At 36.8% G+C, this 19,851-nt stretch overlaps 1 protein-coding gene across 2 annotated transcripts; it reads left to right on the top strand.

The window, feature by feature from the left end:
• Window positions 1-7,054: 7,054 nt before the first annotated feature.
• LOC131034009 (transcription termination factor MTERF9, chloroplastic) lies at window positions 7,055-19,368 on the top strand. Of its 2 annotated transcripts, XR_009103730.2 has the most exons (5): window positions 7,055-7,591; window positions 16,164-16,991; window positions 17,137-17,853; window positions 18,004-18,749; window positions 18,866-19,368. XR_009103730.2 is itself a non-coding variant. In XM_057965338.2 (4 exons), exons 1-4 carry the CDS (start codon window positions 7,310-7,312, stop codon window positions 18,331-18,333), a joined length of 2,157 nt encoding a protein of 718 aa, XP_057821321.2. In that variant the 5' UTR covers window positions 7,055-7,309; the 3' UTR covers window positions 18,334-19,368. The 2 variants fall into 2 exon arrangements, 1 of the variants encoding a protein (XP_057821321.2); XM_057965338.2 differs by having other exon boundaries at window positions 18,004-19,368.
• The last annotated feature ends 483 nt before the right edge of the window (window positions 19,369-19,851 follow it).

Raw genomic sequence — 19,851 nt, 5'->3', positions numbered from 1 at the left:
TTGTATCTCTCAGTCTATAGTAGAAGTGGAGTATGTTGTAGCTTTTATGAATTACACCTAGACTATTTGGATGAAACATGTATTGAATGGCTTCAAAGTTCCTGTATCTGAACCGGTAAGCATATTTTGTGACAATACAAGTGCAATAAACATTTCCAAGAATCCGGTTTTGCATGCTAGAACCAAGCACTTTGAGCTCAAGTATCATTTCTTGAGGGAGAAGGTTCAGAACAAGGAGGTTGTATTGGAACATGTTTCCAGTGAGGAGTAGTTAGCAGACATATTCACCAAGCCTCTACCAAAGGCTATATTTACCTATTTGAGAGGTGAATTAGGGGTGCTACCCCTTCAAGAGGTGAACTGAAAGTATGTGCTCCACATCAGTCAGGTATTGCAGTGTCCAATATTTTTCAGGATTGATGTGTTGAAGGATGCTACTCCTCAGGGGGAGGAGCATAGTGGAATAGGAAAACTTGTGCCTCCACTTTGGCATTGTTGTCAAAGGGGGAGAAGATGTGAAGTGGAGAAGATATCTGCAGTAGAAGATGTGATGCTAAGTAATATCTTTGTATATTGCCATCAATGCTAAAGGGGGAGATTGTTGGAATTTGTGCAGAGTATGTTGACATGATGATATTATGTTGTCATTGATGTCAATATGCTGAAAAGTGAACCGTTATAATGTGGTGAACCAGTATATGTGCAAAGAAGTGAACCGGTATATTGGAGCTAAGCTGCTGGCAAAGAGAACCGGTATGGTGGTGTAAATCGGTACATGAGCAATAGGTGAAGTGGTATGTTTGTCCAAGTGAACCGGTATGATGAAATGTGAACTGGTACATGAATGTGGTAGGACTACCGGTTGGTAGTCTTAGCTTCGGAGTTTCTGGTTGAAGTGTTCCAAGCTTGTGTGATTCAACCGATGACATCATGGGATGAGTTAGCATTATAATGAAGATCAGATCGTGTTGCCACGTCAGCCTTGTGCGCGTGAAGGATCTTGCATGAAGGAGATTGATCCTATCTATCTCGAGAATGTGTGAAGTCCCTGTAAACGGTGGAGAGCGTGCGATGGGTTACTGCCTCCATGAAGCAGTGAAGAACGAATGATGGAGAATGTCTTGAGATCTGTTCAAGACCATTGTATTCAAATGCAAAGTGTTTAATGGTCAGGATTGAACCGTTCAATTGCTTAACCTAAATGTTTAGGGTTTAGGGTTTATGCTACCGACCAATCTGTTTCCTATAAGGTCGACATTGTGTTTCATGCTGAGGTTGTTGGCAAATGGTGTGTGTGTATCTAAGTGTAGAGATACATGATTCTTGCCAGACCAGATGAGATAAGAGGATTGATACCTGCATAATGTGTGTGCAGAAGGAAGGAACTAAAGCGGATCTGCATTGGCATTAAGTGCTATTATCAGATCATTGTTATACCTGTTGATCTTTAATCACTTCAATAGTTAGAAAATCCCTTAACCGGGTAGCTTTAACCAACTTGCTGTAAATCCTTTAATAGGGTGACTCAAATTCATTGAGTTCTTGAAATCCTCTAACAAGGTAACCTTTAATAGGGTTTAACCCTTAACCGGGTGATCCCTAGTAGGATTGGTTCCTAACAAAACCTGTTGTAAAAGTCTTTAACCGGACTAGGCTCCTAAGAGAGGGGACTTCTTAAGAGTTCAAAAACAGCTTGTGGGTATTCATCCCCACTGTGGTTTTTCCCAGTTGGTTTCCACGTGAAAAATCTGTGTTATATGTGGTGTTTTTCATGTGATGGTTTAAGTGATTTGTGTCTGAAGGTAAATCATGCTGGACTAGCTGTTATTATATTTCTGATGATAGATTACCTATTCATGCATAAGGGTGAAATGGATGTGTAGTATTAAGTTGAGTGGAAAGCTAAGTGATCAACCGGTTAATGCTTGTCACAATCATTCTTAGCTTTACCGGTTGTACTGTGTTTTAGACCGGTGTTACTGTTTGCCAGTCATTTGCAGTGTTTGCTGTCTAACCGATTTTTGGAAAGTGTTTTTGACTGTACTAATTCACCCCCCCTCTCAGTACCAGTTTGGTACTTACCGTTCATCATTAAGTTATCAAAATGCACTATTCTGTTGCTTGAAAGCGCTACTCTACGATACTAAAAGCGATATACTGTGTTACAAAAGTGTGATTTTATGCTTAAAAGCGCTAATCTGCTGATCAAATGCGTGAACCTATGACATAAAAGCACTGTACTGTTGTTTAAATGCACTGTTTTGCGCAACAAATGCGTGATTTTGCGCAACAAAAACGTTGTTTTGACTGTGTTACAAGGATTTTTCAATTTTTCCAACAAGTTGTCAGATTTTTGCTCATTTCCAGATGATGATTTTTTTTTCAAGTTTTTGACCATGCTGAGCATGTTATAGACATAAAAGACACAATGTTTGAAAAAAAAATGCACAAGCAAGCACGAATCCTATGGTAGGCGGGGATAATAATTATCCAATCTCACATGGGGTTTCCCTCGAGGCTGCGCTATTCAGAGCGGATATTTAGATGCTTGACCCCACTGGCTCCACCCTCGACACTCACTTCTCTGGGGTAGCCAAGCACCAGTTTGCATGAGAACTCCCCATGGAAAACTTCATATCTCTACTAAGAACTGTATGTGTGTGAGCCGCTTTAGAGGTCCGACCTCCTGTGCCAACAATTAGAAGGATTTTGGCAACTAGTACAAGTAGTTTTTAGTAAAGGCTTCCGATCATGTGACCATACATGTGGCACTCTACACTCTGTAAATACTGAAGGTTCCCAACCTATAGAGGTTACGCTCCATAGGGTTTATGGGGAAACATAGTGTCGGTATGAACTAATTAGCACATGTTGTTTATGACTTTCATCACAAACATGATTTATTTAGAGTGGATTGGAAGGACTTGGTATTAGCCCGTTTCCACTTGGGTCGTTCTCCTCTCACTGGCCCCTTCAAGGTAGCTCGGGAAGACAAACCCTCTAAAGCTTACACATAAAAGAAAGTAGGTCTAGTTTTCTGATCACCATATGAGGGTGAGAGCATACTTGCCTACTACTTCAACCAAGCACGAAAGACAAAAGTTTATTTTAAGCCTTCTAATAATTTATGTGCCACTACTTTAAGGAAAACACTCAAATGCAAGTTGCACGCTATTGATTTATCCTCTTAGTTAAGCTAGATGAGCAAGTTTTGATGTTTTACTTTCCAAAATACTCCTAATTAACTAGATGTGAATAAATGCATGAAATTTGCTTCAAAAATAACCCTGCACACACAAATGTCAGTAGTTTGCAAAATTTTAAGTGTTGGACATTCAAACCTGCAAAAATTGTTAGTTTTGAGTTTTTAAAAATTCAAATTTTAAGCACTGTCAGGACAGAAAGCGCTAAAACAACAAAAGTGCTATCCTAATAAGCAAAAGCGCTAGCCTGAAAGGCAAAAGTGCTATCTTAGACAACAAAAGCGCTAACCTATGCAACGAAAGCGCTATCCTATTGCTTAATTGCGTGAATTCATGTTTAAAAGAGTTATTTTATTTAACATAGGCGTTAATCTAAGCAACAAAAGCGCTAACCTATCTAACAAAAGCGTTATCAAATTTCATAAATGCGTGAAACTGATTTACAAAAGTGTTAAACTAGCTCTGCGAGAATAAGACAGGATATTAGAAAGATAAGTTCAAGGCCTGAGCCCCACGGTGGGCGCCAAAAATGTTGAGGTTAAAGTTGAACTCCAAACAAATGTCTTGAAACTTGTTAGTCCATCGTACAATATAAAAATGAAAGCTATAAGAAACTCAACTTCAACCAACGAAGTAACATGAAGTAAATGAAATAAACAAGATTATACCTTTCATGATTTACACCTCATTGTGTCCTAACTCCACTGTTTCTGGTTGCAGATGATTTGCTCTCAAACAAGCACTGGTAGCTTCCAAAATGGCATATGAAGAATGGACTGATAGTTAACTGATACTATGATATGTATATGCAAATGATTCAAGCTAACATGATATTAAGCTATGATAAGAATTCTAAAATTGCTAATTGCTTCAAACTCAAACTCACAAATGAAAGATAAAGACTCCTAGAATGACTATATGATTATCTATTACTCTATTAGTTTCAAAATGGCTTAGGAGACCTCTTTTTATAGATTTTTGAGTGCATGAGCTTAGGTGACATAGATCAACGGTCATAATCGAATCTTGCAAATTGGATGGTTATGAGCAAGAAGTTGAAGGTTAAGAGAAAGGGGGAAGGAGAAGACAAGTGTCACTCATCTCACCTCGACTGAGTTGAAGACCTGAGAGGATATAGGATAGTTGGAGAAGATGTAGGAATGAGAGGACAAGTGGACTCAAGTCCTCTTAAGATATAGGGATGTTGGAGAGAATATAGAAGAAGGTAAGGAAATATGTGTACGTACACAATATTTCATTTATTTTGGAAGTTGGAGATAAGTGGCTAATAAATGATTTAATTTAATTTAATTTTGTTGAATTAATTTAGCCACATGATGGATGAGTTGACAAAGAAGAAGTGATGTGGAGATGGAAAGATGAGATGGAAAAGGGATTAAATAATTAAGAAATTATTTAATAAACGAGACTATAGGATAACAGATAGAGGAATAATTAAATATTAGATATTTAATTAATTGATTAGAAGAAAATGATATAATGAATTAATTAATAAAATATTTCAATTAAATTAATTAATAAAAGGACATGAAATGAATTAAATAAATTAATATTTTCAAATTAACTATTTAATAGAAGTACAATTATTAAATAAATATAAAATATTTATTTAATTGCTCATAACCATTTTTATGTGTATACATATAGTATGAGTGACAACACATGACCACAAACTAGTGATCAAAATAGCTCTACCCAAGATCTCAAAAAACAATGTTACATGAACCCAAACATCCGAGAAGATAACCAATATCAAAGAGAGAACTTGCAAAACACAAGCATGCAACATTTAGTTCTCCATACACCTCTGAATGCAAGATGTGTTAAGCATGATCTCCTTTCCAACCCTAAAAGAAAAGCTTCACAACACTCAATTCGTTCAATCTCCAAGATCAAACACAACATACAAATCATTTAACCAACATGGATGTAAGCCTCTCAAACCAAAGATCAAACTAAATCCATTTTCCATATCAAGAAATTAGTCGGACACACCATCTACTATGATCCTCGTAAATGAAAAACACACACCCAAGGAGATAAACATGCTGAACACTCCTCAAATGAACCCTCCACAACTAGTAACTATAGTTGAAGATCCATTTCCATGAGAAGACGAAGCATAAAAAATAATATATTTGAAAAACACAATGGGCTATACTTTTCATATGATTATCTATCAATAAGACCAAGAGTGGGGAATGAGATTGCACCTCCATGATATGCAAGCCATCATGACTCATCCAAGAACAATCTTCTCTTAGGTCTATCATGAACTCACGTCCACACTTGGGTGAAAAAGCTCCACAGGCTTTTTGATAAAATCTCAAAAGAGTAATTGCGTCAACAAATGCCTCACTTGAATCTCCAAGTATCCATGAGCATCGACAATTAATCAACCCATGCTAAGCTCCAAATATAACACTGCACTCTCATGAAGCTCTCAAGCACATGGCCAATGCACTTAACACCGAGAGAACTAACCAAACCATTGCCAAATATCCAATCATGAATTTAAGAACATAAACATGACAACATGATCTAACCATCTCCAAATAGTGGACATGCAAATGTGAAAAAACCCTTATGCAACAACAGGATCTAAGAGCTCCTCCAAAAACATATACAACACTAAAGAAGATCATCCATCACTAAGAAAAGAATCCACAATCATTGCGAAAGCTCCCACCGAATCGTGATACCGAGCTCTCAAAGCATCATGATAAACCATCTCCTAATCTGAAGATCATATAGGCTCACACACATGCAATTGTAGTGCTCATAACACTAAGTGGAATCAAGATCTCCAAGCCAAGGAAATAAACAATCATTGTTAAAAAACTCACACAAAAAGTGTATCCAAGTTATCCATGACATCATGATAAACATGCTACATATCCCCAAAACTGACTATCCAAGTTCTCAGCCATCATCCATCTTCTCATTTGAAAGCAACATACTAATGCACAAGTGACCAACAAAAAGGCCAACTAACAAGTCTGCATCAACACCAAATCAATCACTTGGATATAAACAATCCACAACAAGTCATTCCACTGCAATCAACAGGTTCTGAAAGCCTACAAATCACATAACTCATAGATACAATCACTAAAACATGCAAACTCATCATCACACCAGTAACCTACAAACCAAGACATCAAAGAGAATAATCATGTAGACAACGTAACTCAAACACCAGATCAAGCACATATTTGACTTGCTAGGGAACAAATTCTCTTAATCCAGTTCCTCAAAAGTGTCAATGATCAAGAATAGCAAATGCTTCTAGGATGAATGGGTAGATTTAGGTTTGTTTTAATACACCAATGAAAGTGTTCCTAATGTACTTTTCTCCTTGAATGTAAATGATATGTAAATTGTTCTTGGATAACCTTATGACCCAACCCAACTACTTAACCACACCTTGCTTGGGTCTTTTTTTTGGTCAAGTTTTGGGATATGGAGGCGGCAAATTGAGACGAGAATCCCTCCACACCCAGTCGACAAGAGTTAAACCTTAGTCCTACATGGGAAGAACCCAAAGCCTTAGCACAACCTTACCAACTGTTTGAGCTATGGGCTGAAGCCCTACAATTATTTGACCTTAAACACAAGTACATAACAATAATTTGTATAAAACATATATTTGATTGACCTTTAAAAGAAATGAATGATCATTATTCATTGAAATCATTACACAAAAATTTAAAAAACATTTTAGAAATAAAATATTATTAACTCTTTCCTTTCCTCTCATGATTCTTTTCCTCCATATTTAATGTTTGAGAAAATCCAAACACAGTAAATTGCATTTTTGTGAAGCAAAACATGTGTTTGGGAGGGCCTGGGCAGTAATTTTTTTACTCTCGCTATGCTCTCTGTGCAATTAAATTTGATGTCCGGCAAAAACAAAGTGCTTTGCTGGCATTTATGTTGGGAAGCGATTGAGATAAGTTAATGGTTTCGGACGCGGCTTGTTTTTCCCCACTCGATAATTCAGAATGGATAAGGTTCTGGTTTTGTAAGATGGTGAAGACAGTCTAATTATTTGTTTTTATGAGAGGAGAAGATCGTTGAGGCGTATGTGTATTTGCATAACGGAGGAAGACATATTTGTTCATATGTTATCTTATAACTGTTGCCTCTGCTTTGGTCCTGCGGTGGTTATTAGCAAGTACAGGGAAGCGGGATCATTCATAAGGAGGAATCAGAGCAATGCCTTTATTTGTTTTCCATACAAATTCAATCTTAGAATGGTCAAAAGTTATGGGCGTTATGACTATGAGTACGATTATAGCTACGACAACGACGATGATGATGAAGAAGATTTGGATATTGATTCCGATGGATATTGCAGCGAGGAAGTAAGTTCAATGTTCTGTGCCTGCAATTTACATTTTCTATTTTCCGTTTTTTAATGTTATAGATATTGTTGAATTTATAGTTTTGGGTTACTGGGTGCTTTTATTTTGGTGTGGTCAGGGGATTTGAACTTGGGTTTTAGGTTTCGTACATTGTTTGAATTTTGTATGAGTGAGTTATTTTGAGTTATGTTGCCTTTGGGGGATTTGAACCTGAGTTACGTGTTTTAGGGGCTTGTTTTATAGTGTTGCGGGTTGGCTTTATAGTGTTGAATGAATGCGTTACTTTGGGTTGCGAAGGGGATTTGAACTCGAGTTCCGTATTTTGGTGAATAGGTTTTATGCAGCTCGGCTAACACAGCAGACTGGGGTTACCGTAGTTTTCGGAGTTATTAATTTTTTATATATTTATTGACATTTCTCAGGAAGGGTGTCACATTTTATCTCCAGTTTGATTTGTTTCCAACTATTTTTTCTGAAGTTTATATCTGTATTTATCTTATTTTCGGTATCTATCTAGTTGTCAATTTTTTTTGCTGCACTAGGTTTAAGTTTTTTCTTTGTGATGAGTCCAGTAGTGAGTCCTGAAACATCTATTTTTGAAGCAAAATGATCCTGTGGCACATTGATCTTATAGCTTTTAGCTGCAATTTTCCTGGACACGGCATCGGAGACTAGGAGTAAAAAATTTTATCAGAAAATTAGTTAAAATCTTTCATTTTCTACTACTCCATGGACATACTAACTCTTTGGTCTTACGTTCTTATTATTTCATTTTATTTCAATATAAACTTCTAGCTCTATCATTCCCCTGCCCCCACCTGCCACTCAAAGTCTAGTGCCATTAATTTTATTATGTATCTCGATGTGCACCTCTTCATAAGGCCACTGTTAAATCTCGGTAACCTCTTCAACCGTCTGACATTACTGTGAGTTGAAATTATTGTATTTACCCAGAGACACAGGGTTGTGGGTAGATATGCCATTTCAAACGAGGGTGCACGAGGAAACAAACATGGACATAACTATATTATTTACAAGTTATTAAATACTGTTCCAAGAAGATTTGTGCAGTACAGGAATGGGGTCCTTGTCCTATCCTGGGTGTCGCAGCTGATAATTGCCCTGCCGGCCGAAAGATTCAGAAAGAATTAACTACTTGAACACAGAAAACAATCAGGGTGAATCTGAAACTTTCATTGTTGGTGCAGGCTTTACATAAACACTGCATTTAGCATCCACATACTCTTATGAACTAACATTATTTATAGAGAATCCGTAAGAAATGAGTTGAATCTCATTATTTTCTAGCCTCAAACAAACATCAAGCTAAAGCATACCACCTTGAAATTGAGGTTAACCGAAATGTTTGATTTCAATGCTTGTTCGTTTTTCTTGCATTAAGAATTTATACAAAAGTAGGTGAAATATTTATTTTTTAACTTATCTCTAGCAGTCATCTTTAATCTCTCAAGTTTTTCATGCTTGCTGTAAATTGGCCCATCGTTATACTGTCGAACTTGAATTATACCAAAAATGATAGAGATAGTCTGTAGGCTGTGCTAGAATTAGTTTTATGGAAGTGCTGGAAGTAAAATAAGTATTCTAACTCTACAGACAAGGTGGAAGCAACTGTGAAAAGAACAAGGTATGATTACTACACAAAGTTGGAGCGTCACCATTCAGGAATCTCATGGCAGAGTTGTCTCTTCTTCGCCAAACAAAGAGAAAAGAAAATTGAAGATTTTTTCACCTCGAGTTGGTAAGCTGAGAAGGGGATTCTCATACTCCCAACTTTTTTCTCCATGTGGGTGATAGCTTGCTGCTCTCTTCTGCTTCTTGCAAAAGGAACAAAGAGATCTTGTTGAATCTGGCAGCAATCTTACTAAAGAGAGATCCACTGTTGGTTTTCAGAGCTCATTGGAGCTCTTTGGATTCAAGTTGCCTTGAATGGCTAATTGATATATCTGTTAAGTCTCAGCTACTTGTTTAGGAGATTTTCCCCCCCTCGAGCTGGTAAGCTGAGAAGGGGATTCTCATACTCCCAACTTTTTTCTCCTTGTGGGCGATAGCTGGCTGCCCTCTTCTGCTTCTTGCAGAAGGAACACTAGAGATCTTGTTGAATCTAGCAGCAATGTTACTAAAGGAAGATCCACTGTTGGTTTTCAGAGCTCATTGGAGCTCTTTGGATTCAAGTTGCCTTGAATGGCTAATTGATATATCTGTTAAGTCTCAGCTACTTGTTTAGGATGGTTTATTTGGTTTATACCTGGTGGTTTATTGCAGGTGTGCTTTTGAATTTGCATTGGCTTCATGATTGTTGGTTGGACTGTATTGCTATATCTGTATACCTTGTTGTAAAAGGGTTTGGGCCCTTTCAAAAACCCACCTTTACCCTCAATCAAAAAACATTATGATACAAGAAGCTTTAATCTGATTTCATTAAATATTTTCAGTTGTCTCTTTCAATCTTCCTCTCCTAGTTGGACTATTGATCACCCAATTAGTGAGTGATTTCTTGTCCCTCTTGTTTAATTTCACCAGGGTGGTCATTCACCATGTCTTTAGGGAGTGCAATCAACTAGGAGATTTTTTTGCAAACCGTGGAGTTCAAATTGAGGATATGTAAAGATGGATGTTCAATGATTACTTTCCCCAGGAGGTGGCAGCTATCTTCCTTCGCGACTATGGAGCCTTCTCATGACAATAGGACACTATCTGCTCATTCTTTGATGACTTTATTCATCATGCTCTGTTATGGTGTAAGGCAAGCAAATTTGACAGCCCTGAACGAGCTTTGATGTTGTGTCCTTCCTGTTTTTGTTTCTGGTCTTATATGGTTTTTATTTCTAGTTTTGCTTGAGATTGTGGTCTGCTGTAATTATGCTGAATCTATGCTGTTTGACAGCTGCCTTGTATAGCTTTTTGCTAAATTGGCTGTAAAAATGTTTAGGCCCTTTCAAAACCCTTCTTTACCTTTATAAAAAAAAAGGCTTTAATTTAGAAAATCTAGTATGAATAAAATCAACCAGAAGTGGCAATTCCTGAGCTGCCTCTCCTTTACAAGGTCAAACAGTTACAAAGAATTATAGTATGCAACAACAATCTCTCAGCTACTATGCCCATTCAAACTACTCTCTGTATCAACGAGTCTTACAACCAGTTGAACTCCCTTATGCTTTCTCACACTATTGCCCATTCAGGTCTTAAAACTAGGCTTATGCTTCTTACATATTGCAGTGTTGGTGGTGTTCTGTAATGCCCGCCAAAATACACTAGAGAAATAAACTAAAAACTACTAACAATTTTTTTTTTTTAAAACTTCCATTACAATATTCCAACATTAACATACATCGATACAGCATTATCCATTTGCAATAACACATATAACATCAAATAGAAACATTGTAAACACATTCTACACAAGTGGAATAAACCTTCTAACATACTCATATTTCAAATATTCTCTTGCAACACAATTATTTCCTAGGGTATCTTAATGTCACAACCTAGCAACATACTATCATAACATACATTAATCAAGAATATCAAATTCCTAACTACTCAAGTGAAGCTTCAATGCAACTATTCTGTTCTTTCCATCAATCATTCTAAGGCATGACATAACTCAATTTTCAAAGCATGAATATATATATATACAACACAAAATCACATGTTTACTCCATTTCACAATCACATAGATTCCATAAGCACTTTTTACGTATTAATCATTCTATACATTAAAGAGACATCGAAGCATTCTTCCTAACCTCTACAACATATCCTTCTACATTTATATACAGAAACCTATCACCAAGAATGCATATTCTCTTACATAATCAAATCATCATTATTATCTTATACAAAGTCCCAAACACATAATATTACACAAATAATTTAACCTTTAGTATCCATGAACACCTAGTTACTCAAGTATAGATAAATGCTATCCATTTCATCTATCTATCATTCATTTAATAACATAATACTATCCATCTCATGAATGTAATACATCTCAAGTACAAATAAATCAATCCATTTACATGATTACTTTTAAACTCCTACAAGCATCTACTACAACATGAATTATCTATAGATCAATACTTATTCTAACAACAAGTCCTATTGCAACTTCTTCCTCAAATACATGATAGTACAATATAAGAATACATCATCTATTCTACATGCATATTGCATTATGATACAATGTCTTCTTTTCACGAATCATAGGAATCCATTAGCGCAATCTCATGAAGAATCCAATCCACACACGCAACACAAGGAGAGCATCCCAATGGAAGAAGGCAATCAACCACCCGACCATGTGGAACCAATGAAGGAACCACCCCCCATGCTAGGAGATGACAAAGGTTCCAACTCACACTCGAGACCTAAGCTGACACCTATCGACCAAAGGATACAACATGACTTCAGGAGACCCAAACACAAGGATGCAATACCGAAGTACAACAAGTGCTAAATCAATGCAATCATCCTCCAAAGGGCAAATCAATAAAACAAGGCATATGGACAATGGATACATGTGGGGTAGAGTGTCATCACTTTCTAACCTCATGTGGAATTTGTCTCCAGCTTGGAGTAACTCAAGGGAGATTGGGTATACCGCTTTAACGGTCTTCCCAACCTAGGATCCCAAAAACATCTCCCTGGGTTCGTCCAATTGGGGCATATTCTTTATCTTGATTAGATGTATTCCTAATACCCAACCCTCTAATCAATTATTATTATGTTATCACTTGCAATTATACCATCAACTCTTCATGTGGTATCGTAGGTTTAGGCCCCCTTTCTAAATGTCTAGTACTCTCAACCTAGAATCAACACATGTAAGAGCCCACTCCCCCATCCATGAACGAAGGCCATAGGGTAAAGATACAAATCAAATGAACAAATAACACCATCATGAAATCTCAAGAAGGTACAATAGCCACAACAACAACTGAATACAAACTGAGCAACAAGGACTCAAGGGTCAACTCAAGGAAGGAGACCTTCACAACATCAACATAAGCCAATCATGGATGCAAATCATAAAAGAGGTACAAATAACATCAAATCCCCAACAGTGAGGCATAGCACATCCCATTGGAGTCATAAACTCAATCCCTCAACAGCGAGGCATTCTCCCTCTCGCCGGAGCGTCAAATCGCATAGGAATCACCTCATCGGTAAGGCATGAACCTTCTTACCAGAGAACATGAAACAACATAAGGGATCAAACATCATCATAATCAACTCTGAAAATTTCAATATATACTGCGCAAGCCTCTTGAGTACTCACACAGACCAAAGATGCACTCAAACAAGCTAAAAACTGACTTCCGAAAACCTCCGGGACAGCTCAGCGTTCCTGAAACCAAGGGTAGCATTCTTGGCAGTTATGGTAACGTTTCTGGCATGTATGGTAGCATTTCTGGTCAGTATGATGGCGTTTTTGGTCTCTAGGGTGGCGTTTCTAGTCAATATGGTTGAATCTGCAAATCAGGACCTCAGCTCTCCTAGTCAGTTTGACAGAGCATATGGTACAAACAGTGGTGTTCCTGGCATGTATGGTGGCATTCTTGGTATGTAGGGTGGCGTTTCTGGTAGTTCCCATGGCGAATTTTGGGTGTTTCCATGGCGTTTCTAGTAAAAGTTCAGAGACCAGTTCATTACAAAGGCATATGGCTAAGGAGGGGTCTCAGGAAGACTCAGGGGTATAAAACGATCCTCATACCAAACACAAGAGGTCTGAAACATCAAAATATCATCATAGACCATCAACATATTCATCTCATGCTTCCTAGTAAAAAGATGCAGAAGAAAATCTCTCTCCCACTGATAAAAAACTGAGAAATGAGAGCCAAAACCACAGAGGACAGAGGAAGGAAAGTAACCAACAACAAGAAGGAACTCAAACAAGATAGACAAGGTCCGTAAACATGTAAGACAAGTGAAAGGAAAGATCCACACTTCCACATAACAGTCACAGTGAAAACACAGTAATTCACAAGGAACCCAGAAAGCCAAATCTGCACTTCCCCCATTCCAGACTTGCACAACAACTGAAATTCACTAATGAAGATCATTTTCGCAATCAAATTAAACTCCAAGAGCAAATAAAATTCAAGAATTCCAGACACGGAGAAGACAAACTGTTCTGGAAAGAAAATGTAGAAGTAAGAGCCAACCAACCTGCAATTCGCAAAACCAAAATTGAAGAAGAAATTTGAAAATGCCAAGCCTTCCAAAATCCAAATTGCAATCCAAATTCCAAATCCAATTCCCAAATTCCTCTTGCAAAGATTTGCCGAATGATTAACCCGTGCGCAGATCAGCAAGCCAAAATAAATAGAAAAATTAAATTTTAGACTATAGTTTTCTCGACCAATAGAAAAATTCCAAAAACCATATATCATACTTACCTTTACAAAATTCGAAAAATGCATAATATAAATATATATTTCTTACCTACCCAATCAAGCCGACCAATCAAAAATAGAGGTTAAATCAAATTCAATTACTTAGTACAGGTCAGACAATTAATTGGGAAATACAAATATTTCCTGAAAATTAGATGGTAGGTAAAAATAATATTATTCACCCATACCTTATTAAATAATTCCCACATAATGATTTATAATTAATTATCATTATTAATATCAACACCAATAAATAAATAAATAAAATAAAATACAATAAATAGAACTCAAATAAATAATTAAATTAAAAACAATAAATAAATAAAAATCATCAACAATAAATTAAACAAATTAAATATTTAAACAATAAATAAAGCTCAATTAAATATCAATAAATTAATTTAAATAAATTAATTACTAAATTAAATTCTTAATTAAATTAAATAATCCAATCATGCAATAAAGCCAATAATCAAGCCACGACTGATCAAAATAAGAAGCCAGAGAGATTTGACTTCAAGACCTATGAAACAAAGATAGAAGAGACTTAACTAATACACCACATCTCTTAGTTGACCCTAAAGGAAGATCGACCAAGAAAGAACATCAAGATAAGCTAACAAGGTATACATCTTAGACCAAGAGTGTGTGAGGGAAACTATGTCATCTCTGACAACTTGCCATTGGGATAAAGACACGCTTAGATCTGTGGAGCCAGGTGGAGTCGATGTCTGGTACCTGCAAACCTGCATCAAAAGCCAACACGACATATACAATGCATATACCTTACAAAATAGACAAGTGATAGAGAATCGCGACGACATATCCCGCTTGCAATGAGTGATATGGCATCGTCTCTACTCACGAAGACAGTCACGCAATACAATATCAAAACAACGCATAGAATCATCACCATGAAGCAGGGTTAGTATCACCATCAATCTCTTAATACATATAAATGATAATCATATGTGAATCCATGAATCATATAAATCCATCCTTCTAGGAGATACCGAATCAACATCCACAAGAATCAAATATCATATAATAAGTCTCGCATCACCGATCATAAAAGTAACCAATCATAAAGAGTCATCACAAATACCATGAGTCCACATAAGGTCCTAGTATCACAAATACCATCTCAAAATAGCAGAAGAGTCATAAACATCCATCCAAATAACCATCAGAAGTCTAAATAAGTCTATCAGTATGCAAATCAAAATGCAAGTCTAGGAGGGACACTACATGTTCTCTCGTGCAAACGAGTTTATCCTCTGATTTTACTTAATCTTTTTGTTTTAAATGGTCCAAACCATCATGAGACATAAAACGAGACTATCTTCTGCTTTTCCTCTATCTTTTTGTTTTAAATGGTCCAAACGGCCACAAGTATTAGTATGTAACCACCAGGAAATATTTGTATGGTTGCTTACTCATGCAAACCTTGTCTCTATCTCAACTACCTCTAGCCATCTTGAGACATAAAACGAGACTACCCAATTCTTTTACCATCTTTTTGTTTTAAATGGTCCAAACGGCCACAAGTATCAGTAGGGAACCACCAGGAAATATTTGTATGGTTGCAGACTCATGCAAACCTTGTCTCTAACTCAACTACCATATTGAATCTGGTGATTTTGTCACTGTACAAAATGCTCTCACATTCAGTTCTGTTTGTTTGGGTTAGCAGTTTTTATGGATCCTTATGGATCAAGTAGTGCGGGTAAAAGATCAATGACAGGTTGTTTTGAATGTTTTTCTTTTTCTTGCATTCGAGAGTATAGAAGGAAAAAGTAATAAGTGTAGGGATTCTAATGCTTTTCTTATGACTGTTTATTGAAAGTATGCACAGGTGAAGAATTTGAATGCTAGGGCTAGTTTTACTTTGGGAAGTTCAAATTTTCATAGAATGTTTTCAAATGAATATGCTCAGCCTGTTTAACAAGAAAATTAGCCTATTTACTTATAAATTTCATCACATTTTTCTTGGGTTGGAGATGGAATGAGTAAACATGTAAGTTCTTGCCTTTCGTCAGATGCATCTCTCACAGCATTGAAATAGCATTTTTCATGGCAATAAAATATGTCATAAGTTTTGTTTCCTGAACAATGTATTTCTTTTTTCCCCTAATTTGTTTATCGTTTTTCAGGATCTTCTACCAGACCTCAATAACTTGAAATCTGAGAATGCCAAATCAGTGGGAAAAACCTCTGATCCCAGGTATCTGAGGGCAGTTAAAGGTCCACCTTGCCCCGAAAGAGAGCTGAAGCATGTAAATGAAAAGAAAAATGTTCTTCCAATGCATGAAACAAGCCTATCTAGTAGTGTTCCATCAAGGGCCGATTCATCACTCCTGCAACACATGTCTTTGAATTTATCTCGGAAGGGATGGGAAAAGAGAGCCATCAAGAACATCCAGCAGCAGAAACTAATAGGTATTGCAGTGGAAAAAAAGAAAGCCAAGCAGAAAATTATGTTTAAATCTTCTATGCCCAAAGATGTTAAAACTCTTGCAGAAAGTATTTCAATGGAAAAGAAGAGAGCTGAGCAGACTGTTATGCTTAAATCTTCTAAGTTTGAAGATTTTGGCCCCCTAATTGGAAGGATTCCAGCGGGAAAGAAGAAAGCTGAGCAGAACATTATGTTTAAATCTTTCAAGTCCAAACATGTTGACTCTCTTATGGAAGGTATTGCAATGGAAAAGAAGAAAGCCAACCAGGAAATTATGATCAAATCTTCTAAATTAAAAGGTTTTGACCCTGTTACAAAAAGTATTGCAATGGAAAAGAAGAGATCAAATCAGAAAATTATGCTTAAATCTTCCAAGTCCAAATGTGTTGAGCCTTTTACAGAAATTATTGCAACGAAGAAGAATACAGAGCAGAAAAATATGCTTAAACCTTCCGAGGCTGAAGATGTTGAACTTACAGGAAGATCTAAGTTAATGCATTCCACAAGTGCAATCATGGATGCCGAGGTATTTCTTAAAGCTGCTCACCAAATATGATAGATTTTCATTCTTGAATTTTTCTTTCAGTCATATGGAATCTCATTCGAATATTTTGTTGGCAATTCTTGCTTGTTGTGAGGTTGAGGATTGCTTTATCTTTTAATATGAGCAGATTAAAACAGTCAATTATGAGCAGATTAAAGCAGCAAAGGTTGAAGATATCAGACGTTATCATATGGCAAAGCAATTAGGATATGAAGCGAGAGGTGGACCCTTAATTCAGTACTTGAGGAGCATGGGCTTTAAGGAGTCTCATTTGGCTCGAATTTATGATAGGCACAAACCTGCCCTACAGATAAAAGTAGAAGCTGTTCGGAAAAGATTAGATTTTTTAGTAAGTGTGGGGGTAAAATCTGAAGACTTGGTGAAAATTATTACAAGGCATCCTCAAATATTGGAGTACACTATTGATGGAAAAATAAAATCACACATTGAATTTTTGCGAAGCTTGGGTGTTCCTGCTTCCCGATTAGGTAGAATACTTACAGCTGCTCCATCCTTGCTCTCATATAATGTGGAGCTTTCTTTGAAACCAAAGGTAAGATTTTTAACTGAGGAAGTTGGCATCGAAAGGAAGAAATTGGGAAAAATTGTGGTCCTAAGTCCTCAAATACTGATTCAAAGTGTGGAAGATTCAATGAAATGTAGGTTAGATTTTCTATCAAAGGAGCTTGGAGCTTCGAAGGATAGTTTAGTGAAAATGGTCACAAAACATCCACAGCTTCTCCGGTACAACATTGAAAACGGTATAAAGCCAAGAATTGATTTCTTAAGGAGCATTGGGATGAGTAATGGTGACATTGTGAAAGTTTTAACAAGACTCACACAGGTAAGTTTTCAATTCCTTGTCTATTTTGCCTGAATTTTTCAGAGGGAAAACTATATAATCCAATCTTGTAATGTTTACCTATTTACATCAGGATTGCATGATTTTATTTTTTGTTAACCCAATGTTGTCAAAATGATACCTGCTTTGCAGATTTTGTCTCTGTCAGTGGAGAAGAGCTTGCGTCCCAAATACTTATATTTAGTCAAAGAACTCAACAATGGAGTTCAGTCATTGATAACTAATCCTGCATATTTCAGTCTTTCACTTGAACAACGCATCTGGGCTCGTCACAGATTCTTGATTTCCTTGAACAAGGTGCCAAGAGGCCCTTTTCCACTCACACCCTTGCTTGTTGCAGATGATTCTTTTTGTGCACAGTGGGCTAACTCAACTCTTGAAGAGTATGAGGCATTTCGAAAAGAGTTGATACTAAGCAACTTGAAAAGGCAGGTTTTACAGAAGTATGGTTCTTGTCTGTAGGGAAATCTATGGCAAACAGAGTGTTAGTTTGGTGATGTGACTATCCAAGCTCAGCTGCCAAGAGTTGACAGAAACAATTGCAAGATTACTTTCTGAAACACAAACCAAGGCAGAATGTTGCTGCTCATTGGAAATCAGGAGATCATTTGCATTTTGGATTGGTCCTAGAAACAAAAATATTCTAAATATGTTCCTTTGCAAAAATGACGATTCTTAGTGGTAGTTTATGTGAAGCCGCAACTTGTTATGCTGATGGGAGTTGCTATGCTTATTGACAGTCTCATCACAAAATTCACAGTTGTTACATTTACCCTGCACTGCAGTGTGCACAAAAGGGAAATGTGGGCCATGCATGTTCAGTACCACTTCAAGTGGCAGATGGACGTAAGTTTGGATGTGCTGGTGCTGGGGTTCTGGTAAGGGATAAATCGTGGTTTCATATCTAGTTGATGATTTTCGCTGAAGTGCACTGTTGAGTTGCTTACTTGCAGTTTTATGTCTTCAAGAAAATAATTCATGGATTGGTATCCAGGATTGCAAGCAGTTTTGTTTCTCATTTCTCATTGCAAGAAGTGAACTGAGCCAATAATGCAGAGTATCCAGGATTGCAAGCAGTTTTGTTTCTCATTTCTCAATCTTAAATTCAGATGGATGCATTTGGTGACCACCACGTGAGTGGCATATCATTTTAGATGACCAGTAATAAAACTGGTTGGCTGTCAACTCTTTTTGAGCAATATCAAGAGTGAGTCTAGAGTAACTTCTACAAGGGATTTCTCATACACCAAATAGTTACCTTTACCTTGTCTTTATATCCTTATTGCTGTAGACCTCAGGGATCTAGAACTGAATTTCCATAGACGAGCATCAAGTTTATAATTGTAGAACTGAATTTCCATGGACGAGCATCAATTTTATAATTGTAAGTTCTGTAAAAGATCGATTTTGAATGATGTGAACACAATAAACCTCTATGAGAAATGCTCAAACTAGCCAACACTTTTATCCAAGTTATGACAACATTGGAATTGTTTAGAGCATAGTTGAACTACTTGCCAAAAGCAAAAACTCACCAAGCCCTGAAAAAAAAACTCGGCAACTTAAAAATTTGCTTAAATTTAATTAGAAATGCATTTTTTTGCAAAATTCAATGAGGAGATGCATCTAATTAGTCAATAAATGAGTACACAAAAGAAACAAGCTGAGCCTAGATATATTTGATTGATTTAAATACAAATTGGGTACAAAATGACATTCTCTTGTGGAATGTTGATGGTCGATAGACTGAAACAAAATGAAATAGCAAATTGTTTTTGTAAAACTAAAAGTCAATATTACATCAAAACATTTTACATCTTCCTCTTCCCAACTCTAGTAAAAACTAGGGGAGAGATAGAACTAGAGGGTCTAGTCCTAGGAGTTGGATGTAGTTCCTCCACCTTGCCAAAATGAGGTTGAGGGTAGCACCCTTCGTGGGGGTCTGAAAGTGTGAGAGAGAGAGGTAGAGAGATAGGTCTA

The sequence above is a fragment of the Cryptomeria japonica genome, chromosome 2 (assembly GCF_030272615.1).
Source record: "Cryptomeria japonica chromosome 2, Sugi_1.0, whole genome shotgun sequence".
Lineage (NCBI taxonomy): Eukaryota > Viridiplantae > Streptophyta > Pinopsida > Cupressales > Cupressaceae > Cryptomeria > Cryptomeria japonica.
This window is presented reverse-complemented; position numbering and strand designations above follow the sequence as displayed.

Coding starts and splice junctions, on each gene's coding strand:
- LOC131034009 (XM_057965338.2), top strand. CDS start 7,310: ATGTGTATTTGCATAACGGAGGAAGACATATTTGTTCATATGTTATCT. Junction 7,592..16,163: donor ATGGATATTGCAGCGAGGAA/GTAAGTTCAATG, acceptor ATCGTTTTTCAG/GATCTTCTACCAGACCTCAA. Junction 17,854..18,003: donor TTTTAACAAGACTCACACAG/GTAAGTTTTCAA, acceptor CCTGCTTTGCAG/ATTTTGTCTCTGTCAGTGGA.